Source organism: Meleagris gallopavo, chromosome 4 (assembly GCF_905368555.1).
Source record: "Meleagris gallopavo chromosome 4, MGAL_WU_HG_1.1, whole genome shotgun sequence".
In the NCBI taxonomy this organism is placed as follows: domain Eukaryota; kingdom Metazoa; phylum Chordata; class Aves; order Galliformes; family Phasianidae; genus Meleagris; species Meleagris gallopavo.
The window spans coordinates 25738741-25764177 of NC_139407.1; the positions used below are offsets into that span (position 1 = coordinate 25738741).

A 25437-nucleotide genomic window follows, 5' to 3' on the forward strand; every position below is an offset into this window, starting at 1 on the left:
AAGAAAACAAAACAACTTTCTTTGGAACTTAAGAAAAATAATGACATTAGCATGAAAGAGCACTATAATTCTCTATTACCTAGCTCCTCTTTATGGCACGTTAGTGTAATATCAGGCAGCAAGTGAGGCAATACTGGCATCTTGGGTAACTCCAACACACGTCCTAGAACCAATCTGACAGTCTTTGGGGCAGCACGGAGAAAGCTGACTGCATCTGTATGACTCATGTTGGTAACATCAATGTCGTTAACCTGTGAAGACAAAAGCAATGAGTATCTCCTAGTAAGGTTCCAAATAAACCTCTTTCACAGCAAATCTGTGTGTATTTCCTAGCAAGTTAGGAGCTGTCAATGTATTTAATCAACTTCTCCACGTATTTGAGTAAGTATCTTATTAAATCAATACTTCTCTCTCTAAGTTGGATGCACTGTAACTCCTTTCAGCAACCTTCCCAGTGTTCTCCTTGTATTCCCCTTGTCTAACTGCACAAAAACATGCACATTTTTGTTCCTTAAGCTATTCTCATCCTGGTGGATGAGAAGCTGGACATGAGCCAGCAGTGTGCCAACTATATCCTAGGCTGCATTAAAAAAGGGGTGATCAGCAGAGAGAGGGAGGTGATTGTCCCCCTCTACTCAGCTCTTGTGAGGCCCCATCTGCAGTACTGCGTCCAGGCCTGGGGCCCCCAGTACAAGAAAGATGTAGAGCTCTTAGAATGGGTCCATAGGAGGGCCATTAAGATGATCAGAGGGCTGGAGCACCTCTCCTATGAAGAAAGGTTGAGGGAACTGGGCTTGTTTAGCTTGGATAAGAGAAGGCTCCAGGGAGACCTCACTGTGGCCTTCCAGTACTTGAAGGGAATGTATAAACAGGAGGAAGTACAACTGTTTACATGAGTTGACAGTGATAGGACAAGGGGGAATGGTTTTAAACTAAGACAGGGGAGATTTAGGTTAGATATGAAGAGGAAGTTTTTCCCCCAGAGGGTGGTGACGCACTGGAACAGGTTACCCAGAGTGGTTGTGGATGCCCCATCCCTGGAGGCATTTGAGGTCAGGCTGGATGTGGCTCTGGGCAGCCTGGTATAGTGGTTGGCGACTCTGCCTGTGGCAGGGGGGTTGAAACTAGATAATGTTCGAGATCCTTTTCAGCCCAGGCCGTTCTATGATTCTATGATTCTATTTAACTTCAGCACACAACAGAGTTCACATATTTGTTTTGGTTTTGGCTCAAAGTTGTTCTTTTCATGCAGCCCCTTTGTCTGGAAATGGTAATTCTCTCACTTTTATGAGTCGGTCTCCAGGTTGCAGTCTCCCATCACTTTTGGCAGGATCCTGAACAATATCATGAATGTAGCAGCCCACATTATCATTCCCTTTGGTCACTGTAAAGCCCAGGCTGCCTTTTTCAGACTTGGTCATGGTGACCTGAAGTTCTACTTCCTAGGGGAAGAAAGTAGCACTTAACAACACAAAAAAAAAACAGAAGCAGCTTTAGACCATGGGCAAATTGAATTTTAACACTGATAGAAATAGATAACTAATGCACCAATTGGTGTAACTGGAACACAAGTCTGGATAGCACTGAGACACCTGCAAGAGCAGGTTCAGCTCAGCTGTATCCAGCATATCCAGCACTTGTCTCTCATTTGGACAGGACGCTCTTTTTCATGAAGCTGACCTTGGACCAAAAGCCTAATGATCTAAACAGAGTTGTGAAGGCTCACGTCAAAACTGGCACGTTGCTTTACTCTGAACCAGCTATCATGAATAAAAAGGCTCTTTGAGCAAGACAGCACAGCAGGAACTAGTCAAGTGAAGTAGGTGAATAGGTTTTCCTACAACGAGATAAAACTATGTCTTTCCTGGGAACTGCACGCATGCATATGCCTTCTGTATTTTTATTTGCATGAACTGTCATTAGAAAGATGCATATCTGTTTCATTTGCACAGACACTCACACAACGCCATGAAGGTTTGTGAATAACTTCTGAAGAAGAGACTAAAAAGGAGACAGTTTGTTAGTTCTCAAAAGGGAGCATGGGCATGAACAGCTGTGTAAACTGGGAGACTTCTACAACTGAAATGTATCAAGGCTCAACTGTCACATTCTTTTTCATTTGTGAATCAATTATGTGAGGCTATGGAAGCATAAACTCCTTCTGATACTCTACACAAATGTTTCCAGGGTGGCAAGAAGCTATTTCAGAAGAGTCTCAAAACTATGCTACATTTAGCATTTGATTAAAGCAGCAAAGAACAGGGTTTCCTGAGGCCTCCTCTGGCCTGATTCATCCCATGATCTCTAAACAACCACACAGCAAGGTAACTGGTATATAAGTCCAGCCTGAGAACTTGTCTAGAGCTAGGGAAATGTTTAACACCAAGCTTCTAGGCTAAAACAATACACAAAATATATGTATGCAAATCTGCCTATGCAGACAGAGATGCATTCATACTCACAGAGGGACATGTTATCAATCCCTGAAAACCTCAGAGAGAAAACAACTGCAGACATCTCTATGACCACAGTTCAAAGCATAAGTGCCATTTATAAGACACCCCCAGTCAGTGCAAATATAACCTACAATCGTCACATTTGTAAATTAATATGGCTATCCTCTACTCAGTCACTCTCCAAACTATGGCTACAAAAACTTCAGAGGTTATACTTAAACTACTGAAAGACAGAAATAGGAAATTACCGGTTCATATTCTTCAGCACTTTTTTCTAGCTGGCTGAGTAGTGAGGCCATCCCTTCCAGGCGTGGAGGCAGCTCAGAAGCAGGGGCAGCATAACAGCTGTTTATTAAAACAGATGTGGTAACTTCAGGAATGGTTCTACACGGTGGGATCGATTTCAAATCCAACAGCAGAGTGCTGGAGACAAACAAGTGCATCAAAGATCAGCTTGTACAACATGGCTGTCAACAGTAAATTAATACGTGAACCAATATTGACTTTATACAGATCTAGCCAGCAAAACAAAAGAAGCATTCCCATGAGTGCTCTACAGGAATCATTATGACTACTCACCTGTTCTCATGCTCTGAGCTGCTAGGAGTCTCATGCGCAGAATACAAGATGGTGCGAAGAGCACTGCCCTGAGCACTGTGTGCCTCGTGCTGGCTGTGTTCCTGTGTCACAGCTTCATCTGGCGGCTGGCAGAGGGCAGAATTCCAGCTGTGGCCTGACTGTGCCAGTGAGTCCATCGTCTCCTCATCACCACTCCTGCTGCTGTCACTGTAGCTGTCTCTCCTAGAGGGAGACTTCAGTCTTCTTTTACTCAGATCAGTAGTTTCATTTTCATCTGAGCTATCCCCCTGTTCTTCATTCGATGGACCAGAAACTTCTCTATTGACATCTGGAAATACTTGTAGGGGTGAATTGATGGGGGTCTACAGAAAGCAAGGACATTTAAATGGATTAAACTCCAGTTCTGCAATTGCAAAGATCACATAATACTACCAAAGGCTGTGACTGAGTGGCCTCTTCTGCCAAGACGCAGCCCCAGCTGGATGAATGCATCACAGAGCAGTATCGCCAAGTACAATGCAACTTTGCCAAGACAAAGTATGCAGAACTTTGAAACACACTATGCTAAAGAACTGCAAAATCATTTAAGGAAAACAGATTTTAAAAGCTTCATACATGCTTTTATGGTCAAATTCTTGCATTCATGAACGTAGCAATCTGCAATAGTGTTATAAACAAAAACTGTCGCTTGTTTCTTTATTGCTTCCCCCTCACCTATTCTGATATACATGCTCTTTTATCAAAGGCATTTTGTACTTGAAATGAATTACAGGATGAGTTATTTGTATTTTGTTCAATCGTCCATCTTCTTTTATTACTCTAATTTTAGCTTAACTTTGTACATTTAAGTTTCTGCCTCGGACTTGAACAGCTTTGCTAGTTTGAACATAGAATTACAATAATTTGCATAGAAAATCTGTTTCTGCTCCTTTTACACTTTCTACCCTGCATTATGGAAAGCCTTCTTTTCAGGCAAATTCCTCTCTACAGTCTCTTTTGCAGAAAATATTTTAATTTCCACTTTTTCCAAGCATCCTGCAATGTCTTCCTGTTCTTCCAATTTAACTAATGGCAAGCTTTAAAAATCGTTTTTGGGCATCTCTAAATTCCAGCAAGTAAATATAACAGTCTCTTTCCTAGTTGTACACACTCCAGAAAAAGACAAATTGCTCTTTCATAGAATATATTTCACACACATTACAGTTTCTATTTGAGATCAACTTCAAATCTATGTGCTACAAAGCAACACCTGCCTCAGAGAGTAAACCCACTTGAAAATCTAGAAATACAAAATTAAAAAAAAAAAGCAATAAAGACAAAATCCCCAAACAAAATACCAACAAAAAAGGCCCTCGTTCTTTTCAAGTCTGTGAAATTCTCAGTACACTCCTGAGGAATTTACCACAGGAGCCAACCTTCTGTGAGCACAGTTCCTCCATCTTTCCTTCTCTATCTTGCATTTAATTAACTAACCCACCAGACCAAGTAAATGAACCCTCAAATAGTAATTAAAAAAGAAGAATCTTATGCCACAGGCCTTACCAGCAAAGCAGGATCGATGTCTGGCAGTATACCAGGCGGTGGCCGACAAAGGAGAAGAGAGACTTCTGGAGATGTTCCCCTCAGAGCAGAGATGACTTCCTACAGCCACATTTGGGTTCAGTATTAGACAGAGCCACCAAGATGTGCAGGACTACCACAGCATGAATTATGCCATGAAGACAGACAATAAAAATCACTTACCTGCTGAGATAAACCGTTGAGCGATGCCCCATTCACTTTGAGGATGACGTCCCCAATGTCTATCTGCCCACTCTCTGCAGCAGGCTGCCCAGGGAAGAGCTTTTTCACCCTCACAATGGTTGAGCCCAGCTGCTCTGGAGTAGGATTATCCTCACGGCAGAAGCTGAACCCAAGACCTGAACTGTTCTTCAGCAGCTTTACCTCAAATGTGTTCTCTGTAAGAGAAGCGGTAGCACATTATTTCTTACAGCACACTGGCCATTAAAATAAGTGGTGTGCACTCTGCCTTCAGCTATGATGTTCTCTGGTTGATAGCTTCTCTTCCTAACACCACACCACACAGCACATGAAGGTGTCCTCAAAGTTCAGTTCTCCAGAAGCCCGTTAAGGAGACTGTCATAGCTGACTGATGTGTCTATTCTGGCCACTGAACAGACACCTGTGAGAGAAGCAACTGTAGCTCCTGGCAGGCACCCTACCCAAGAAGACTAAAAGGTACCAGCAGCAGTTTCCTCACATGCACAGATTCCACTCCCTTTGCACACTTCTGTAGCAGGAGGAGCTGAGATATCAGCCTCTGGTCAGGCAGACAACTGGCCCTTCTCCAGTCCCAATTCTGGATGTCTGCTCCCATCTAGACAGGAGCAGCAGTTATATGAAAGGAACTCTCACTTTTATATGAGGATTTAACCCCCACTACATTTGTCTTAGCAGCACCAGAATTAGCAGCGCCCTTCTACCTCAACAGTCCTACAGCCCTGGCCTGCTGGCAAAACTGGGCACAAAAAAGGAACACTGAGAGAGCAAACAGTTCATAGTCACTGAACTGCGTTAACAAGATATGAAAGGAAACCTTCAAATTTCAATGGCACAGAAATGCAAAAATTGCATGATGTGCAGGGACTTGGTATGGATTCCTAATCAGCTCTGACTCCTGTCTTCCTATTTCACGGGAGATACAGGAAAACAATTATATAAAACTCAAGGATGCTTTCCTTGAGTGTTTTTCTACATGACCAGACCAGACCTGCAGTGACAAAGCTGTAGTCTTTGGTGTTTGTAGTTCTTGTTGCTGGTTTTTCCTGAGGCTCACATAGTCCAACCAGATTTGGAGGTGTACACTGTGGTGTTACTGGAGCATGAGCCTTTGCCACAGAAAGCTGTCCTTTTTCCAACAGTAGATGCACCACCTGAAAAGATGAAACATCCTCTGGTTAACTGGCAGTGGTCATGGAGATAGCATAGTCTAGTTTGTCAGGATCTTTAGCCACTGACCTGTCCAGTGTTTCTCAGCATTTCCACAGCTTGTTTATGAGTAGCACCCTCCAAACTAACCCCATTGACAGAAAGCACACGGTCACCTAGAAATAAGTAATTATAAAAATATAAAAAATTATAAAAAACAGAAACCTTAAACTCTCAGCTAACAAAGGCACTGACTAATCAAAAGGCAGTAAATAATCAAATCATAGAATCACTGAGGTTGGAAAAGACCATTAAGATTATCTAGTCCAATCTCAATTCATTCCCCATCTTGTCCACTGACCACAGCTCTCCTATGCTACATCTTCATGGTTCTTGAATGCTCCAGGGATGGTGACTCCAACATCTCCCTGGATAGCCTTGCCCAATGCCTCACTACTCTTTCTGAGAAGAAATGTTTCCTAATATCCAATCTCCTGTCCCTCTTCTGAGCACAGAGGAGAACTTTGCAACTAAACCAACCTGGGTTTATCCCATGTCAAAGCCAGCATTAACTACTGGAATGATGACCTGCCACAAAGCTCTTATATCTATATTAAAAACCAATCTCAATCTGTAAGGGCAGTTCTCTCTCTAGTACGGACTGAAGCCTGGCTCAAAAACAAGAAAAGCCACAGCCATTACATTGATTTAGTGTATGAAGTTACCCTGTACACTAAGTGAAAGGGCCACAAATAACACAAAAGCTCTCCCTCCCCAGGGCTGACACAGAGAAGTGTTCTCCATCACTACAGGCTGCACTATGGATAATAATCCTGCAGCAGATTTCATACTTTCCCTTCCACAATCTCTGCAGTTTTCTTTTGGTTCTACAGCTGTTCTCTACTTTGTCTTAGTGTTAACTTCATCTGCACAATTACCTGTCAGAACATTTGAGACAAAATCCTGAATTAAAACCATAAACACGTGACATCGGGAAAGGGATTCCTCCTCCTGAAGCCTTCTCTGATTGTTCCTTTGTCAAACAGATTTCTCAGCTTCCAAGCCACAGTGTACCCTCAAGCCTACCCTGGACAGTTCTCTGACTATTTCTCACATTCAGAACCCCTGATGGAATGACTCAAAATACCTTTTTCTATTTTGCCATCTTCTTCAGCTGCTCCTTTTGGAATAACTGCTTTCACATAAATACCACCGTGCTTTATACTTGTGTTTACACCACCCTAAAAGGAGAGCAAAAATGGGATTTGTCAGTCTTTTTACAGCTAGAACACTTTGTAATTCAATGCAATACACTACAAGGATAGCTGCACTCAAGGAAGCACTTTGACTACTGGCACATAAAAGGAAAGGCCAAATTGTCGAACAAAAACATTTTACAAAGCATGGTTCACAGTCATGCAATTTGTTATGAGTGAGCCTAGGGTGGAAGACTGTACAAACACAATGTATCACAATGCAAATGCATTCCAATCAAAGAGGTATCCTGCAGCAAAGCATGTCTGCTGTGCTGGAGTTAACATGCTTGCATGCACACAAAGCTCCAAGAACTGTATGAGCACATCCAGCAGCAACAGCCAAAGAGATGTATCCCATGCAGTGTCCTACTCCAATTCACCCTCTGATGTAACACAAACTGAGGAGTGCTTCTTTTCTCTCAGGTCATAGAAATTTGAAGGTCTACACTGAGAAAACTGCTCAAGCTCAAATGGCACTATTCTCTGTGGGCTTCTGCATTCCAGGCTCTCAGACAGCCAACACTACACTGTCAGAACTGCTCCACAAACTGGAGGGAGGAAGGAGACGAACAAAATGTTAACGTTCACTCTGAAAGAGCGTGATGCTACATCTGAAAGATTAAAGCACAGAGTTGATTGTGTCCCTCTTCTTTTAACCACTATGCAGGATGGCCGTGCAAGGCTCAGAGTGGAGACTGAAGAAGGAAAGCAGAATGAAGGCACTATTTGGTAATCCTCCAAGGGCAATCACTGCATTCTTGGCATTCTGTGATGGTTTCTGCAAAGCCCCAGGCTCTGCAGACTTGCTGCTGTTCAGTAACCACGTCCTGCTCACCCTTTGTGACTCCAGTCACTTCACACTGAGAGCTTGACAGGGCAATGTAACTTCAGTGGTTACAAATTCCAACTCCACCCATATACATATCCACATGGTCACACTTGGGAAAAGACTGACTTGGTTTAGATATAAGCAGCCACTAAAACCCAATAGATTTGATCTATAGTTTATAGCTGCTCTCTATTATTATAATTTATGCTGCTTTTCCATTCTCAAATTATTGCAAAGTCTACTGATCCATCAACCAGAGATAATTCTGGAAAATTAAAAACCTCAGATGTATTTCCGAACACAAAACAAAAACAGAGCAGCAAAAGATGTGTACGTATCACTTATGATTCATTCTCTTCATCTCTCACTGTGAGGTGTGGCACTCTCTAAATGTGATTCACCAACAAAATTTTATAACCTGATGAGAAATTCATCCATTAAAAGTACATTTTTGTCTCCTAAGGGCAGTAACTTGCAAGGAGGCAAGACAGGTCTAAATTGCATCTCAGTAGTTTTTTGCTTTCTGCCTTTTAACCAGCAGAGGGAGAACACAACACAGTACGTGTGTGTGGAGTACAAATACTCTTTTTCTTCAGGTGATGCCCAGCAGGAGATCTCTAATTTCTCCCCCGTGCAAACTTGCCATGTTACTGGGGAGGAAGGGACAAAGCCCATCTTTCTGTCTGTACTTGCAAAGCAGCTGCTGTGGTGAGATTGACTTTGGGATTTCACTGCAAAACATCAAATGAAGGTTACCTGAAGGGGAGATGGTGTGAAGGATTTACAATACTATTTTTCAGCTTTGATAAGATTAATTGTAGATAAGTAAAACTACATGCTCTGCAGTGACTTCAGAAAATATTTTGCTTCCTTGGAATTTAGTAATTTAATGGGTTATGGGAGTAGAGAAAAAGAGAAAACATCTGAAAACCTTGTCAAACAGTACCGTGACACTTATTCCCAAGCCGTTATCTTTTTTGGCTAGTTCAACCTCAAAGATATCTCCAGGTTTAAGAAGTTCTGCAGAAACCTTTTTAGAGTTCATTTTGTCGGCTGCATTTGCTGAGGAAGATTCCTTTATTTAAAACAACAACAAAAAAAGAAGAAAAAAGATTTTTTGTTAGAACAGAATTGTACAGATAAGATCCTAAGGAATGTGTTTCTGAGTCAGCTGCAGCCAAAAGGTTTCCACATGGGAAAGTACCAGACTGTATGGCTCATGAGACACAGTGCTATAACTTTTCCACAGCTGCAATCAAACAGCATTAGTGCAGAAACACGTTTGGCCTTCAGCACTTGAGTCCTTAATGTCATGGAACACAGAAAACATAACTAGAACTTCACTATTACGTCAGCTTAGGGTCTGTTGCATTAATTTGCATAAATTAATGCACCACTCTTCATCAGCTGGGAATCAGAGATCATTACATGTTAGGGATGAATTTGTAGTACTTTCTGCTGTGTACCTTCAGCAAAGTGATTAATGTCTGCTCAGCGCATGGCTCACTTCAGAACTTCATGAGACAAGAATGAAGTTTCATTAGATAAGAGCATTTTTCCATTGTTTAGATCAATGTCAAAAGATACAGGTTCAGTTGCTACTCTAGGCTCTCATTTCAGTTACATCAGTACTACTTTTCTTATCTCTTTAGGACTGTCATCAGACTATGATTACATTAGACAATACTAAATGAATGGATGAATCAAGAAGAGCATTACACATTCATTCCAAAGCAGAATCTGCTTTGAGTAAGACATGCCCATGACATGACACGGTAATGTTGGAAAATGCTTTGAAATTCCAGGAGTGAATTTCTTCACTTATTTTGAACAAAATCACCAAACTGGTAGAAATAAGCTATCAGCATTTGCCATTAGGAGGACAAACTGTAGGTTAGGCTGCCTTTCCCCCTCATTCATACCAACAGACAGATATTTCACTGCCACTATTACACCAATGGGAAATTTTCACATGAAATGAACTGTGCCTTTTGAGCAACGTGCTGCTCCTGACTGCTGGAGTAAGTTGCTTCATCCATGTCAGAATCTCCTCGGTCAGAATACTCCACAGACTCCACAACTCCCGACCTTTTCATTTTGGCTCGAGTACTGTCTGATGACGACCTTCTCTTCTCACTAGTTTTCAAAACCCCAGACTGGGAGTCATTGTACTTCTGCGCATCCTGTTGGGCTCTGCCACTGGCACGTCTGCCAAAGCAGCTGGCCGTCTGGCTCTGGGACAGGCTGGCACTCTCAGTCCTGGAGTCCTGGGAGCTCACACTCCCATCCCGCCTGCCCCCTGACAAGGCAGACACACTGCCTGCAACGGCCCTCTGGTGAGCACGGGACCTGCTAGGCTGCTCTGAAGAGGACTCTGCCTCATTGTCCTGCACTGATGATGGTCTTCTTACATAGGTCCTGGTTCCGTTAGTGAGGTGTGAGGTGCTGCATGATGCTGAAAGCCAGAAGAGAAGACAGTCAGCAGGGACTGGTCACATCCTGTTTTCAATATTACACATTTTTCTCAGTTTACGGCCGTGTGAGGTTTTACCATTCTATACCATGCAGAATGCTTTCTATTTAAGGTGCAATCAGTGTGCCTTCACTGAAAACTACCTCAAATGATCCTACTGTAAAGGTTAACACTTCCACTGTCAGTCTCTAACACAACTGTAAGCACATATTAACTGGGGTGCACAGAAGTGATGTACGGTTAAGTCAGCTGCTCAAATCAGTGGTTTAATATTAAGGAATACTTCCATACCTTTGGATGGCTTTTCTTTGGGTTGAGAGATAACGAGTGTTACATCCTCAGGTGCATTCTCTATAATTTCTAATGCTGTGTGGTGGCTGACACCCTCCAAACTCGTGCTGTTCACAGATATCAATCGGTGTCCTGAACAAAAGAGTTTGTTTAGATATAATCCAACACTGACATTTGGTCTTTTCTGTCATGTATACCTTTCCTTTTGCACACCATTCACCTGGTTTCAGAGATCCTTCCACATCAGCTGGCCCTCCAGGAGTAACTGAGTGAATGAAAATTCCCAGATCAAGTTTCCCCGTCTTCTCTCCACCAATTATCTGAAAGCCTATTGAAAAAGGCCCAAAGCATGCATATATGTCAATGATCAGAATCTAACTTAGCTTAGAACAAGCTGATATTTCAAAGCACATAAAAAAAAAAAACTTTGTCATTCTATTAAATGTGAAATTAAAAAAAAAAATAAATCTATACATCTTGAAGAAGTCTACATGAAAGTAAATAGTAAAGCTTTTGGATAAAGTTTCATTGCATTCTTAATTTAAAAAAGCAGTTCAGAATTGGATTTTGTTGTCTTCCTAGAAACCTCCAACCAGGGCAAGAGACATGCATGCACTTTCTGATGACACTGTGTACATTCCTACTGGCCAGATAACATGCTTTTTCTGTTTCACAGAATTTTAGATGCCTCATCTAAATTTCTGACCCTGGTGTTAAGAGCTAGGTTCTTCAAAACCAGTTCTCTATATTAAAAGTGCACCAAACTTGTTTTTTTGTTTTGAAGCTTCCAATCTATTTCTACCAATTCTACAAGGTAAACCTGGGAAAGATGTTCATGACCAAGAAATATGAACATCCAAGATGTCAGGCTTTGTCTGCTCTAACAAAAAGAGCAAAGGAACAGCAGAAAAGGCAGAAGGGACAGTCCTTATGAATTGCTCTTGTTCTTTGTCAACCTGTTACTATGTTACTATGCAGTGTCAATACTAAATTCGATCTTCAGGACTTTTTCCTTCTTCAAATTTACATTATAGTACTCTGTTACAGAACAGAGATGCTTCAAAGAACTCCCCTAAACTGTATCTGATACCAAATTACAGGGGAAAATGATGGGGGTTTATGAAAAACATCAGTAGAAAAACAAGGAATGGAATCCAAATATCTCAGATTCTGGGCTCACTAAATCTCATAATTGAAGTTCAATTCAACTATATAATGAGAATATTTTAAAAGTACACAATTAATTTACAATAGCTTTATAAGCTTTGCTTCTTGAAAACTTCTAAGTCATCACTACTGTGAGGTGTGCACATGACACAATCCTTTTATTTGAACACAAAGACAAAACTTCAATGCCATTCTTTATGATTATTTCACAGTAATCAGAAATGTGAGCTCACACGTAATACAGAGAAACCAAGAAACAGATTTGGCCAACACTGCTCAAGTCAGCAGCAGAAAGTCTAGGCTTCTGCATCTTAAATGTCTTTAAAAAAAACAGCTCATAACTATTTTCCTCGGTCCTACAATAGATACTTAAATACAGAACACAAAATCTTTACATTATTTTCAGCTTCCATAAACATCCAAAACAATTCAACCATGTTAAAGCCACATACCCAAGCCCATTTTTTCATCCTTTTTCAGGTTCACCAAAGTGATCTCTCTTTCTGGTGAGGAAACTCTGCTCTCTGTTGTTTGCAGAGAGTCACCTGAAAAGCCAACATTTCTTAATCAGACACCAGAACATGTGCACGCTGACATCCTTTCAGGTTTGCCTTTATGTTCTATTCCATAGAAGAGATTGCTCCTCTGATAATCTGAAAATCCTTTCTAAAATAGTGGGTCCAGCTGTGAAGAGAAGGTTGCCCAGAAAAGCTGTGGATGCCCCTTCCCTGGACCAGGTTGGATGGGGTCCTTAGCAGCATGACTGTCCCTTCCAACCTAAGCCATTCTACGGTTCTAAGTTACTAAAAGATTACTGAATGAATTCTCTTAACAACAATCTTTAAGTGAAACAATCAACATTAGAAATATCTAAGCATAGTCAAAGAACCGAACATCTGGCTCTGTTGAGAGCCAGTGAAGCTCTCAACAAGCACAAATTAAAAGTTACTGGCTTCACCAATGGGATGGATGTATTATTATTGATCAACTTACTGCTTTCTTTTAATGGTGTTGATGATGGAAGATTTCCAGAGCTACTCATGCTAACACCTGCAACATGAATGCAAGTATTAGACGTTAATACGTTTTTTTTTTCCCCCCAAGAAAGCTCTGAACACTCATTAGGCTTTACAAAGAACATGCATGAGCCCATCACAACAGCAGAGTACTTATTTTTAAAATGAGCAAACACCAATGTAGCTATGGTTGAGCAAATTCCAACCATTAATGTGCTTTGATCGCAATTCAAAGTTCAAATAGGTGGAAGCTCACACAAAGTCAAAGAATTAAAGAAAGGACAGTGCTGTGGCCTTCTCAGCCACTCTAAACTTCAGAAGAAATCAGTGAGGCTTTAAGAAAAAGCCTAAGACAAAGACTAAATTTTATAATACAGTTTGACGGATATGCCTAACTTTGTAAAGCATCAGAACAGCAGCCCTGCGAGTTTTTATACCGTAACAAGCAATTTTGGGCAGTAACAAGCATTTCTACAAATTTCTATTTAAATTGTTTTGCACACAGGGCCATATTTTCTTTGGAAAATGCCAAGTAAACATTACATTTAAACATTTTAAAGGCAATAAAAAACATACTAAGTTATGGAAATAAAGGAGGAAAGATAATTCAAGCTTCTTAGTTAAGCAAAGACCAGGCTTTCTCAACCATCTGAACCCTGAAGTTTCAGCTGATGAGCTGTGTTCCATGAGCAATGGAATTCAGCAAGACTACCCACTATACACCTAAGATCAGAATTGCTGGCCCAGAGATCATAGGTAAAGCTAAATGCATGGGACAAATGGCTTCAGTCACTACAGAAACTACACGCCTTATGTCTCTCTTCAGTAGCCTCTGCTCATAATGCAGAAAAACCACAGTTCCCCATTCAGTCTTGATTTCAGTGCAGTGAAGGAAATCGCAGTGTTTGTATGTTAGTCTGAGTGCTTACCCATCTCCCACTTGTTGTAAAGCCACATATATAATCAATGTTATGATATTAAACACAAAAAGCAAGCTAATGTTGCAAATACTTCAGTCATCCTAGTTTCTATTACTGTAACAGGGAACTTCCTGCGACTAAAAACTGATGACAGAGACATTAAAAATTAACATACCATAACCCAGAGTGAGAAATAAGTGTATTCAGCTGCACTGCAGTACTGTTGTCTTCTGCTCTAAAGTAATGGTGATTATTTATTTATTTATTTTTTTTGTGAACACACTTTTTTACTGCTACTGGGACTTACTTACTTGTGTGCAGTACTTCGGACCTGTGGTATCAGAACAGTTGGTTACTTTGTCCATAGGAGTATTTTCTTTTCTTTGCTACATCTGATCTGCAAACATGGGCAGTTTGCCTGCATTAACTTTGCCCTCGTCCCTTTTTCAAGTCAAAAAGTCACCATCAGTTAATATGAACATCAAAGCACTACATCTGAAGCAACTATAGAGTTTGTTAGTAAATACAGTAACAGTATTTTATGTGCTGACCTACAACATAGGCTTGCCCGGTATCTTCCATGGACGATGAGTCCGATTCATTTTTCTTTCTTTCAGGACTTCTACTTAAACCTGCATGAGATTTTGAACTTAAAGGGGAGAAGGAGAGAAGGGAAATCAGACAGAGGGAAAAGGAAATTGGGAGAGGGAAGGGAAGGATCAGTGTAATAAAATAATAGTATGAATAATAAATTAAAACTGATGCAAAATGTACATCAAATGTACATAAAGGAATTTCAGGGTGCTCATTTAGACTCTTACTTGTTCAATTTTAACGCTCCCGCTGCTGATCCAGTATCAAATTTTGGCATTCGCTGAAAGACTCTTCCCATTAAGTCCTCTATTTTCTGGGAGGAAGAGTCCAAAGCTGTGATAATATTCTTCCTCGGAGGGTAAGCTGAGATATGGCTCTGGCTCAGATCGTGGAACGATTTGCTCATAACCCTGGGTCTTTCCTCCCATGAAGTCTTTTCATTCCTGTCCTTTGAAGAGCCTGGGGGTGGCTGGAAGAGCGAGAGCTCGGAGCAGGACAGCCGCTTCAGGATCTCTGCCTGCACGGACAGAGGGCGCACGGCAAGGCGGTTCAAGGTGCTGCTGGCCAGGCTGCCCGTGCTGATGGCCCGCCCCATGCCAAAGCCCTTCACTGACTCCGCATGGATGTTCAGGCTCCTAAAGGAAGCTCGCTCTGTGAAATTTTTAAAACAAGAAACAATTTCAAGTTGTACAGCAGAGCCAGCGTGATCTCCTTGTATAAGGCATGCAGTTTAAAAAAATCAACAAGGTTTTTTTTTTTTTTTTCCCTTTAGCCATAATGCTCAGAAGAACACACCATTGGCAGGTCCATTTAGTTTGCTAAGGACGCAAAAATTGGATAGAATACCGCCTTATCCATATGCTATGCTTAAGTGCAACAACACTAAATAGGAAATATTTATCCCCTTTATTAGTACGAAGATTCACACTATCTGTTAAACTGCAGGGCCTTAGGAAGTGGCATATCACTTTTGCTGCAAAGAACAGAAAGCAAAGTGCTGAGCGGGGCTTGCCAGAATTTTGACTCCCCGTCTCCTGACTGATCCATACTCAATCCATAAGCACACAGATAGAAAACATTGGATGATGTTTCCAAAATGATGGAAGACATTTTTTGTCATTTTAAAATGTGAATTAGTGCACAACTGCCACTTCCATATCCACATCAAAGAGCTGCCCCAGTCATGACCATAGACAGATCTGGTGAGCTATGTAAGAATGGTTTTGCTGGAGCAGACATCACAAATCTCCATTTTCTGCCTATGGCTGTGTTCACATCCTGTGGAAAAGTACCTTAATGAAATATTTTAAGGGCTCTTTTCTTGACGTTGCACATAACCCCTGCCAACACAAGCCACAATTTTCCTATGGATTTCAGGTGAATACTTTCTGCCAACCCCCAACTGAGAATTCTCATGTGCTCAGAAGACTTCCTTAATAAAACCTACTTAAGTCTCAGTGCTCTGTGGTTTTTTCTAAATGCCCTCTCAGGTATCCAAAACTCATTCCTAAAACTCAGTGTCTGGTTTTGGTCACTGTGTTGACATAGAAGTATATAAAAGAAATTACTATCCCTCAAGTTACAGCAAATGCCCTTTCTTGTGTACCACAGAATCATTACTTTTCCTGAGCTCTGTGCCTCTTTTTATTTATGCAGACGGAATGTTATTCAAATGGCATTTTCCTTTTATTTTCCCAGTCTAACACTTTTCATTAGATTTACATGTGTTAAAATGTTGGGTATCTTTTCCAGATCACTGAAAACACTGCAGCAATGGGACTATTAAGTGCTCTTTCCCACGTCTCCATCCTCTGTTGTTAAGTTCCATGGTAAGTCACTCCCTGTCATGATGCATGCTGGGTCTTCTCCCTTTTCTCAGAATAATTTCTTTCTCTAGTCATCAGCTGAAATCACAGAGATTCAGCTACACAGTGTAACACCGTTTTTCTAAAGACTCTCCTGAAGCATTCGAATCTTCCTTGGTCTGTTATCCAGCCATTAACAGCTCTTAACCCAAAGCTGGTCCTTGAGAAGCCTCCAACCCTGAGAAGCGCCCTTCTCATGGTGCGCATCCAATCATTAATAATGTCAACTGTCCTTTTCTTTGTATTTTTGCAGAGTTCTTTCAACTACTTTTTTTTTTCCTTTTTTTAACAACTTTTTATCAGCTCTGGGGAAAAACAACAACAAAAAAAAATACACAAAAATTGATGCATCAGCAGGTCAAGAATGAAGCTTCCCAAATATTGCTTGGAATTCATTTCTCTAGCAGAAAGAAAGCAGTACTGGCACTTAATATGCTACTCAGAACAGAAAGAGCAGCATGGCTGCAATGTGATTTTTTTTTTTTTTTTTTTTTTTTTTTAATTAGAGATCACAGTCTCCACTGCTTTGGGATCAGACTCCATTCCAGCTATGCTAGCAGAAATCTGGATTAACAGCAGCTGGAATGCAGACAGATACAAATATGGAACAAAGAGAGAGTGAGAAGGCAGACTGACCCAAAGAGCACTTCCAGGTCTACAGTGAAGGCCAGCCAGCCACCAGCCAAGTGAACTCTGCTCCAAGCAGGACAGAAATTAATTAGTATGGAGACTGCTGAATTGTTAATTTTTTTTTGTTTGCTTTTAAAAGATTCTATTCTGCAGGTTTTGCTTTTTTTTTTTTTTTCCTAAAAGAAGAGCACTTTACTTTCATATACACAAATCAGGTGGCAATTCCTATTTGAAAAAAATGGGCGGAAAAATCATTAGTATTGCTCCTTTATAGGTCCACCAAAAGGGAAGTAGCATAAAGACAGCCATACTCACTGCTTACAGACACAATATATTACACTGCTTCCTGTTTTATTTACTCTACTGTGTTTACATTATTTTATCTGTAATCTCACGTAATCAAATCAACACATTTCACACTGGACAAACTCTTAAGTTTATATTAAGGAATTACCTCCAATTATTTTTTCTTAAATGTACCAAAAGCCATTAATCAAATGAGAAGGCAATATTAATGAACTATTTTTAGATTTCTTTTTCTTAAAAGGAGCTCCTGGCTGCTAGCTCTGTGCAATTGCCAACTCTCCCTCTTGTTCTCAAAATAAAAGCTTTGAGAGTATAACCCCTGCAAATGCAGAGCTACCTGTGTAGCATGCAGTGGAATTACCAAAGCTGAAGTCCAGCTTTTCTTCTTATAAAAGCACATAAAGATTGTTATTAAAAACCAACGTGGCATCCTTACCAATGTCCTGAGTGTCCTGGTTGCTCTGCCTGGTTCTCATTTGCAGCTGGAACTTATGCTGGGAAGAGCAGAGATGCAAAAGGTACTGACAAGTTTTACTGTTGTCAGTCTGAAAGGAATGCTTGATACCATCTGATGTGTTCTGCAATGTTATTTTCTTCTTCTACATGATGGGGAAAAAAAAAGGTTAAGATGGTGATTTCTTCTACTCTACGAATAATTTTTTATTTGCTTGTGCACAATTGCATTCAAATTTTCCTGAAGAAAATGCACTGACTGGAGACATGCATAGGGAATGAAAGTAATTTGAGCTTTACAGAGAAGCATTTTAAAGCTACTGAGATGGCACTTTATTATTATTTAATCAGTCTGCTACTGAAAACCTTAATACAGAAGAAATGGGCATAGTTTCCAGTAAGTTATGGGAGCCAGAAGACTGACACAAGACAGTCACAGATCATGCTGTAGAAATGCAGCGTAATTTGCAGAAATAACGAACACAAAGAAACAGGATCTGGAGATACAAACACAGAAAGGGACACACAGGTACAGGGTAAGAGATTGACTTACACTGAAGGAAATTTTTTTTGTCTCTCTCCATGGGAAGCGCAGCACAGGAGTGCGGGCACCATTGTGAACCTCAAAGATAACGACTCCTCTGGAGCACACTCCCAGCAGGATGCCTGTCTGGGATCTCTTCTCGGGTAACACATGATGAAGGTGAATGCCATACTCTGTGAGCCTCTGACACAGCTGTATGGATGAAAGCAATAACAATTCTAAGGGTTTGAAGTGAAGGATATTACAAGTATTAAATATATGGATGAATTTTGGAGAAAAGCTTCCTCTGAGATTGACTGTACACAGTGCACAGACGTTACAAAAGCAAAGACACAGAATACAAACTGTTCTGGATGGTTTTATGTGCCCAATGCTATAGCACATGAACCAAGGATTCATCTAAAATCTCAAAACTGAAGTACGAACAATAAAAATTTCTGAGTAAACTGAACTTTCTACAAACTAATTACTAGAAGTGAATTGTAACCAGTCAGATGCGTTTGGTGTGTGAATACATTTCTTAAATGCAGAATCAGATCTCTGCAGAATCAGATCTCATTTTGTGTTGTTAGCAAAGACCGCCAAAAGAAGTAATTCTGCTCACTTTGCTCTCTTTCATTCTAGCTGTCTCTTCAGTCATTGCTGAAGGGACTGTAGTAATGTATCAGCCAAGGAAATCCAACTGCTCTCGCTACCTCAACACTGGTCAGCCTAGATTCAACTACGATCAAGTTCCCAGCTCCTGCTCAGCATAATTTCTAGCAATTACAGGAACATTTTTGCCAAATGAGCAACAGTTGAGATTACCTCTGCCACTGTGGTCTCAAAGTGACCGAGAAAATGCAGATGTCATTGTTATCCAGTGGCTTAATTGCAAACTCTCACCTGCTAAATTCATTTTCAGGCATTGAGTCAAGGCAGTATCTGATCGCTATCTCATGAGCAACAGCAGCAAAATCCTTAATTACATTTCTCAATTGGCTCTTTTAGAATAAACCAAGTGTATCTGTGATTATATGCAGTCTTCCTATCATTCTACAGCCTATCTGCACAAGGAAGTCTGCTCAGTAATGCTTCTGGCTTGCTTCAAACCAAATATCTCAAGCAACACAAAAGATATGAGCTGTAACAAAACTTTTTCTTATTTAAATTCTTTCCCCCCCATCCCCATATAAGATGAAAAAAAAACAAAATATGAAAGAAATGCAGGATGTGCTGCATTATAATCAGAGTTTCCTTTGGAATAAACATGAGGATCAGTAGTTGCTTTTAACTACTTCATTTGAGCTAAAGCAAGAAGAATACTGACAGTGAAAAAAAACAGTGAAAGGATTTCTCTCCCATCAATCATGATTTCTTTTCACTTGTAACAATCAATCTCTTGAGAAGATGTTTTCAGCTTCCTTCCTTTCCAGCTGTTTTCCTCTATTTCACTTGAAGTCCATGCACTCATCTTCTCAAAAGGAATTTTAAAGTCTGATGAAGGAAACAAACCAGTATCACTTACCTTCAAGAATTCTAATTCTATCTCTTTTTCAGAAGCGCCCACGTAAGTGCTATGCAACTTTGGCAACTCCTCCTTGATGTAGGATGTATCCAGTTTCTCCATCACTCTAGCTGGGACGTAGTGTTCTAGTCTGAAATACGACATGCCGTGCACCTACAATACAAAACATTTTTGTGACAGCGTCTCCATATGCTATGGACTACATGGATATGACTGAAACATAAGGACTAATTTTAAACAGAATTACAGATCTGTAAACTTAGACTGTGTAAGAGGAGGGATTCCACATCCCAGTGCTGACCAAGAGCTTAATTTCACTTATAGTTTGAAGGCCTATTCAAGTGTGAATCCATCTCCACTGAATAGGGAGGGTTCAAAACTTGGATCTTAAACTAGGTTCCACAACAGTCCCATGTCTATTCTCTGCTAGACTATATGAAAACTACAATTGCCAACACCACATTGGCTGACTTTCCTGTCCAGGGCGGAACTGCGAAGCATGTACGGTAGCTCACAGTCCACTCTTTTATTAAGCAGCAAAAATATCATTTCTCAGATATGAGACTGATGGTGTACCTCTGCCTGGTAATCTCCATACTCAGCTTGAAGAGCTAGGGATGCTAACAATAAGGCTGTCTCATCATCACAGTGCATCCTGTCTTCCAGGATGTCCTTCCGCAGCTGCAGGTAATACTGGTGACAAGTGAGAGTATGCCTAGAAGAAAAAAAAAACAAAAAAACATGATCTTTGGTACTCTTATTTTTAGGGAATTTGGAGTGCCTAAATATTCAATTTATGTCCATAAGCTTAGAGCTTAAGAGGTTAAAAAGATGTTCATACACTCACTGTATAAAACTGACATCATCCACAAAAAACTTGATGCGAAAAAACAGAGTGAAGTTGACAGGGGGCTTGTTCTTTTTCTTTGACTCTTCTTTCCATCCTTCTGGAGCTACTTTACTCAGCTTTATGTCAGGATCAACGAAGAAAAACTCATTGTCTGCCACGAACATTAAAGAAAAGGACACGGGTAAAAACAGAACAAAGTCATTTTTCCAGTTGGAGGATCAGGACTGGATTTCCAATTCTAGAATTCAGCCATCAGAAAAATCTTACTGCCCTGACAATGGCATGTAAACACAATGGCTATTGAAGGGGACACTGAGTAACAGCAATGGAAATAATTTTTTTAGTTAACAAAAGAATATGAAAGCAGAAAAAGAAAAAAAAAATTCTTGCATGACAGCTATGGATCAGGCACCATGGTGTCCTTCAAATCTCTTAACCCATAGGAATTCCTAATCTGTCACTCCCTCCTTCCCTTACTATTTATGTCCAATTTACACTTCTACAAAACGTTTTCATGGCTGAATTGCCAAAGGCACTGGGAGCCAAGTACAGATGAAGAAGGCTCCCAGGCTGCTCAGGTTTTCTGACTCATGCCAGAACTCTGAGTGCTACAGTTCTGTGATATCCTGCTAGACACAAAAACAGGAAACGTAGGTCTCAATACATTAGTGCTGCCAAAGTGATCTTCTCCCCTTTGGGGAAAGTGAAGTCCAACATCTGGTCTGTTCTAACAGCAGAAAACAAACAGTTCAGAAACAAATTCATTTAGTCTGAAGGCAACTTACTCTGTACAAGAGGCCCTACCATTTGCCCTAGCATGCCTGTGGACTGCCTCCAAAAGGCTGTGAGAAAACCCAGCTCACATCTTCTGTGGGGCACTAGACAGCAACACACATGAAGGCAACAAGCAGTTGTGAAGAACACTCAGCAACCGCAAACAACTAGCTGAGATGCTGTTACTCAGACAAATGTAGGCTTTTACTGAATAAACATTTTCTTCCCTGAGGAATGTATTTTGCCTCATACAAGAGTGTGTAACTCAAAGTGGCATCTCTGTACATGCCAGGCAGCCTCCAATTATTTCCAACATCCTGTAGTTAGCTCCTGTTTTCTATACCTATCTCCTCCAGAAAATTTTTATTCTTACCTCTTAAAGTAGCCAGTCCAAATAAGTGATGCTCCACTAAGCCAATATGGGCAACAACCATATCAAAGACATCTTTACAAATTGTTTTAGTGTCACAGGTCAGCTCCAGCTTCTGTCCACTTAAAAGCATCACATTTACTTTCCTCCTTGTATCATCATTCTTTCCTTTCTTCGTCTGCATTTGGTGAAACAAAATATCCCAACGTTCACTCTCATGGTTAAGGTGCATTTGTTGGTTAAATATATTTTCCCTGTCACCACCTGCTCAGTAGTCCCTCTCTTACCAAGATAGACTTCGGCAGATCCAAGGAGATGAAGGGTTCAATCGTCATTTTCACAAACTCAGGGCCAAAAAAATTCTGCAAAGCACAAGAGTATGAATGAATACTGCGTTACTGGAACAAGAGACAGAGGCACAGTAAACTCCTGCCCTTCTGCTTACGCACTAAATAGGAACTGATAGCTGAAACTGGAAAATTGCAAGGGATTCCTGTCAAGAGCTGGTTGGTTTCAACAATCTCATTTTGCCCACATGCATGCCAGATACACTGGCAGGCCATGCTGTTGATGACATTACCACTATAAATGTTTTCCTTCCTTTTGCGGGCAAAAAGCTGGGACTTTAATATTATTTTGTCTTCCTTGAAAATACAAGGCGCATGTTGCATATCAGGATCACTTGGGCTTCTTTCAATCATCAGCTGCTTGACATTGAGAAGGCCTACTGTGCTGATGGCAACTCTGCCTCAGCAAACTTCTGCCTGCAACATCCACCTCCCCTTTCCTAAAGGCTAAAATGCTTCAATCTAATTCTCCCTGCTAGGTTCATGCAGAGATTATGGCCAACTTCTGCCTACCTGTAAGAAAACAAGTATTTTGTTGGTTATTCCTGGGAATTGTAGGAGAGCTTAATCTGTCCACACACTTAAAAGAAAATATCTGCACAATACTGATTTCAATACTGATAGCACCCTAAGGAACAGGCCCAAGTTTCATCCAAATAATTGTCGATAAGGGCCTACGTGAACAAATTAGCCAGAGTGCTGGGACTGGAGACAAACGAGCATCTGGAGACAAACTCTGCATTAGCAAATTCACGTGTAAGTCCCGAGTCACATTTTCCCATCCAAACCAGAAGAAAAGAATCCAATGAACCGAAAGCAGCAGCAGGGGGCATCAAATTGCCATCTATTCCAACAATCAGTGCTCCATCTGCCTATATCTCTATTTCCCTCTTCCTCTTTAATCTCATACTTCATCCACTTTTCCTTTTCCCAGCAAAAGCTGGGAAAGGAAAGGGGAGCTTGCATGATGCTTCAGGGTGAACCTAAGAGTAAACATATCCTCTTGGTGTGTCTTTACCTTCCCAGTTTGTTAATTTCACAATCTCTGAAGGTGGTGGGACTCATCCACGTTTTGCTAAAGGAAACCAATACAAGCAGATCTGGTTAAAAACACCACAGGATACAGGAGAAAAATGCACCTTGTCCTTGTTGGGGTACTGTAGTATTCAACACAAGTTCAATTGTGTCTTGCTGTTCGTTTCATTATGTTTTGATGCTGAGTTTGCCTACCAGCCTACTAATACTACAAGATCTCCAAAGTCTCTCCTACAAAGCAACACCAAACTACTGATGATTGTTTATTACAGGACCTGATTTATGAATCCCACATACTTCAGTTTCAGCTCTGTTTCAAAGAATACAGGATTCACGTGAGATCAAGGCATTACCCGCAGTTTCCTTTGAGTCATGGCTGTTTCCAGGGCTATTTCTCTAAGCGGATCTCTGGTGATGTCCAGCATGGAGGACCTGATTGCATCTCCAGGATAGAGGTTGGGGCGGGACTGCCTGAGAGCCATACGAGCCTGCAACTGCAGCATTTCTTCTTCCTGGCGCTTTAGCATCGCTTCTTGACTGACGAGATTGCCTTCAAATGGTGCTTCATGTTGCCTGCTATACAGTCAGAGGGGATAAAAGTCATTACCAGTAGGAATCAGACATTATTCTGCATTAAGCACTTCCCAAAGTGAAAAACCAGAAACATCAACAGGCCACAAACAAATATTGCATTAAACTCAACATTTATTCAGCAGCCAGGAGACAAACATAGCACATCCAGACTGAAGCACTCTACAGCAAACAATCAGTATGGAAAATGAGTAGAACATGCCGAGCTTCTACAACTGCAAACTGTCATTTATTTGTATAAAAATAAACGTTCAAATGCAGCCTGAAAAATACGTGACATTGTATACATCTCAGCATTCTAAGTTATTCTAAATAGAATAATTAAATGTTTTCATCATCTTTTTCAAACAGAGAAAAAAATGTTTCTTTTAAAATGCTAGAAATGGCTTCACTGATACACAAACATGGTAATAAGTAAGAGTCTAAATAAAGCAGCTGAAAAAAAAAAAGCAAGCAAGCGAAATAAAAAATCCCACTATTTCTGAGAAAACAGCAAATTAGCTTTCAGTTCTCATACCAGCAAATGTCCTGATAACTTCATCTATTTCCATTAGGAAAGAAAGTCATATCCCATTTTGGGTGGGTGGAGGCCATTTTTTATTTGAAAATCAAGATGTTTGGAAATGCAAAAAAAGGAGAAAAAAAAATAATTTCACTGCTCTTCCTGTCTCCCATACAGAAGGAAAAACATTTGTAAACCCAAAACTCAAAACAAATGTATCCAGGGCTCTTTAGAAATCCTAACCCAAGAAAAAAATAATGTTCTCCTGTATAGAGAATTAGACAGAGACAATTTTCAAACAGAAGTAGGTAGGGGAACTTAACAGAACTTTCATCCACCAAAAAGCACATTTAACAAAGGCACCTGGCACAACAGCAAACTGAGTTCACTTTGCTAAAAACTCATCATTAGTTGTATTAATAATTCCAATTCTAAGATAAGCCAGATTTGATGGCACGCTAAAGGAAAAACATGGAAAGTGTTCTGAATCTTTTACATATCTGCACTGAAGTTCAGGAATACAGATAAACGTAAAATCAAGTCCTGCACCAACACTGATGTAGAGCTCTTGGAAGTAAGAAGGCCATTTACAGAGACTTTTTAGGACACAACAATTTATATAGCTGCTTCTTATCAGAACCCAAATGTGTTTGATGAACAAATCAATTAAAAAGTAAAAGAAAATGCCTCTTTGCAGACAGCACCATTGTCTATGATAATTTGTGGGCGTGACATCAAATTTACTTCCATCATCACAGCAAGTTTCTAAAGAATGCCAGAAGTGAAAACCACACAGAACATCCTCTCAAATGTCCTGAGATTGAAGTTTCATTGGCTGATAAACAGACAAGACAAAAGCAGTCTTAAAATACAATTTATGTTACAGTGGAAAAGTCCAAACAATAAAATGGCAATGATGTGTCAAGAACAAAGCAAAATAACACTGAATCCTCAAATGGAATTTCGAGGAAGTTCTTGAGGACTAATGGAGAATCACGTTCATGTTAACTCATTATCCTCCCCACTGTTCTGGGCTTCATAAGAGTGCTCCCCTTTTCCCTCCTCTGCTGCTCACTGCAAAAGACTTAATAATGTGTGCCCAAAAGGACACAGCAATGAGGAAAGGCCCCAGACCTGCAGGGACTTGTGCACAA

At 40.5% G+C, this 25437-nt stretch overlaps 1 protein-coding gene across 4 annotated transcripts in view; it reads right to left on the reverse strand.

Moving 5' to 3' along the window:
* Positions 1-25437, reverse strand: part of PTPN13 (protein tyrosine phosphatase non-receptor type 13) — a 106968-nt gene that overhangs the window by 13466 nt on the left and 68065 nt on the right. For 3 of the 4 annotated variants that reach the window (XM_085222530.1, XM_085222529.1, XM_085222532.1), the window contains 25 exons: positions 23544-23766; positions 22096-22170; positions 21812-21986; positions 20662-20815; positions 20391-20529; positions 19815-19967; positions 18317-18499; positions 17747-17909; positions 14737-15160; positions 14467-14564; positions 12973-13029; positions 12432-12524; positions 11033-11140; positions 10813-10944; positions 10037-10503; positions 8980-9123; positions 7111-7204; positions 6054-6139; positions 5806-5968; positions 4779-4993; positions 4578-4676; positions 3036-3397; positions 2705-2879; positions 1284-1442; positions 80-251 (listed from right to left, as the gene is read on the reverse strand). In XM_085222530.1, coding sequence (XP_085078656.1) covers positions 80-251; positions 1284-1442; positions 2705-2879; positions 3036-3397; positions 4578-4676; positions 4779-4993; positions 5806-5968; positions 6054-6139; positions 7111-7204; positions 8980-9123; positions 10037-10503; positions 10813-10944; positions 11033-11140; positions 12432-12524; positions 12973-13029; positions 14467-14564; positions 14737-15160; positions 17747-17909; positions 18317-18499; positions 19815-19967; positions 20391-20529; positions 20662-20815; positions 21812-21986; positions 22096-22170; positions 23544-23766 — 4313 coding nt within the window. The remainder of the gene's footprint in view (positions 1-79; positions 252-1283; positions 1443-2704; positions 2880-3035; positions 3398-4577; positions 4677-4778; positions 4994-5805; positions 5969-6053; positions 6140-7110; positions 7205-8979; positions 9124-10036; positions 10504-10812; positions 10945-11032; positions 11141-12431; positions 12525-12972; positions 13030-14466; positions 14565-14736; positions 15161-17746; positions 17910-18316; positions 18500-19814; positions 19968-20390; positions 20530-20661; positions 20816-21811; positions 21987-22095; positions 22171-23543; positions 23767-25437) is intronic. The other variant, XM_085222531.1, reaches the window with a different exon arrangement.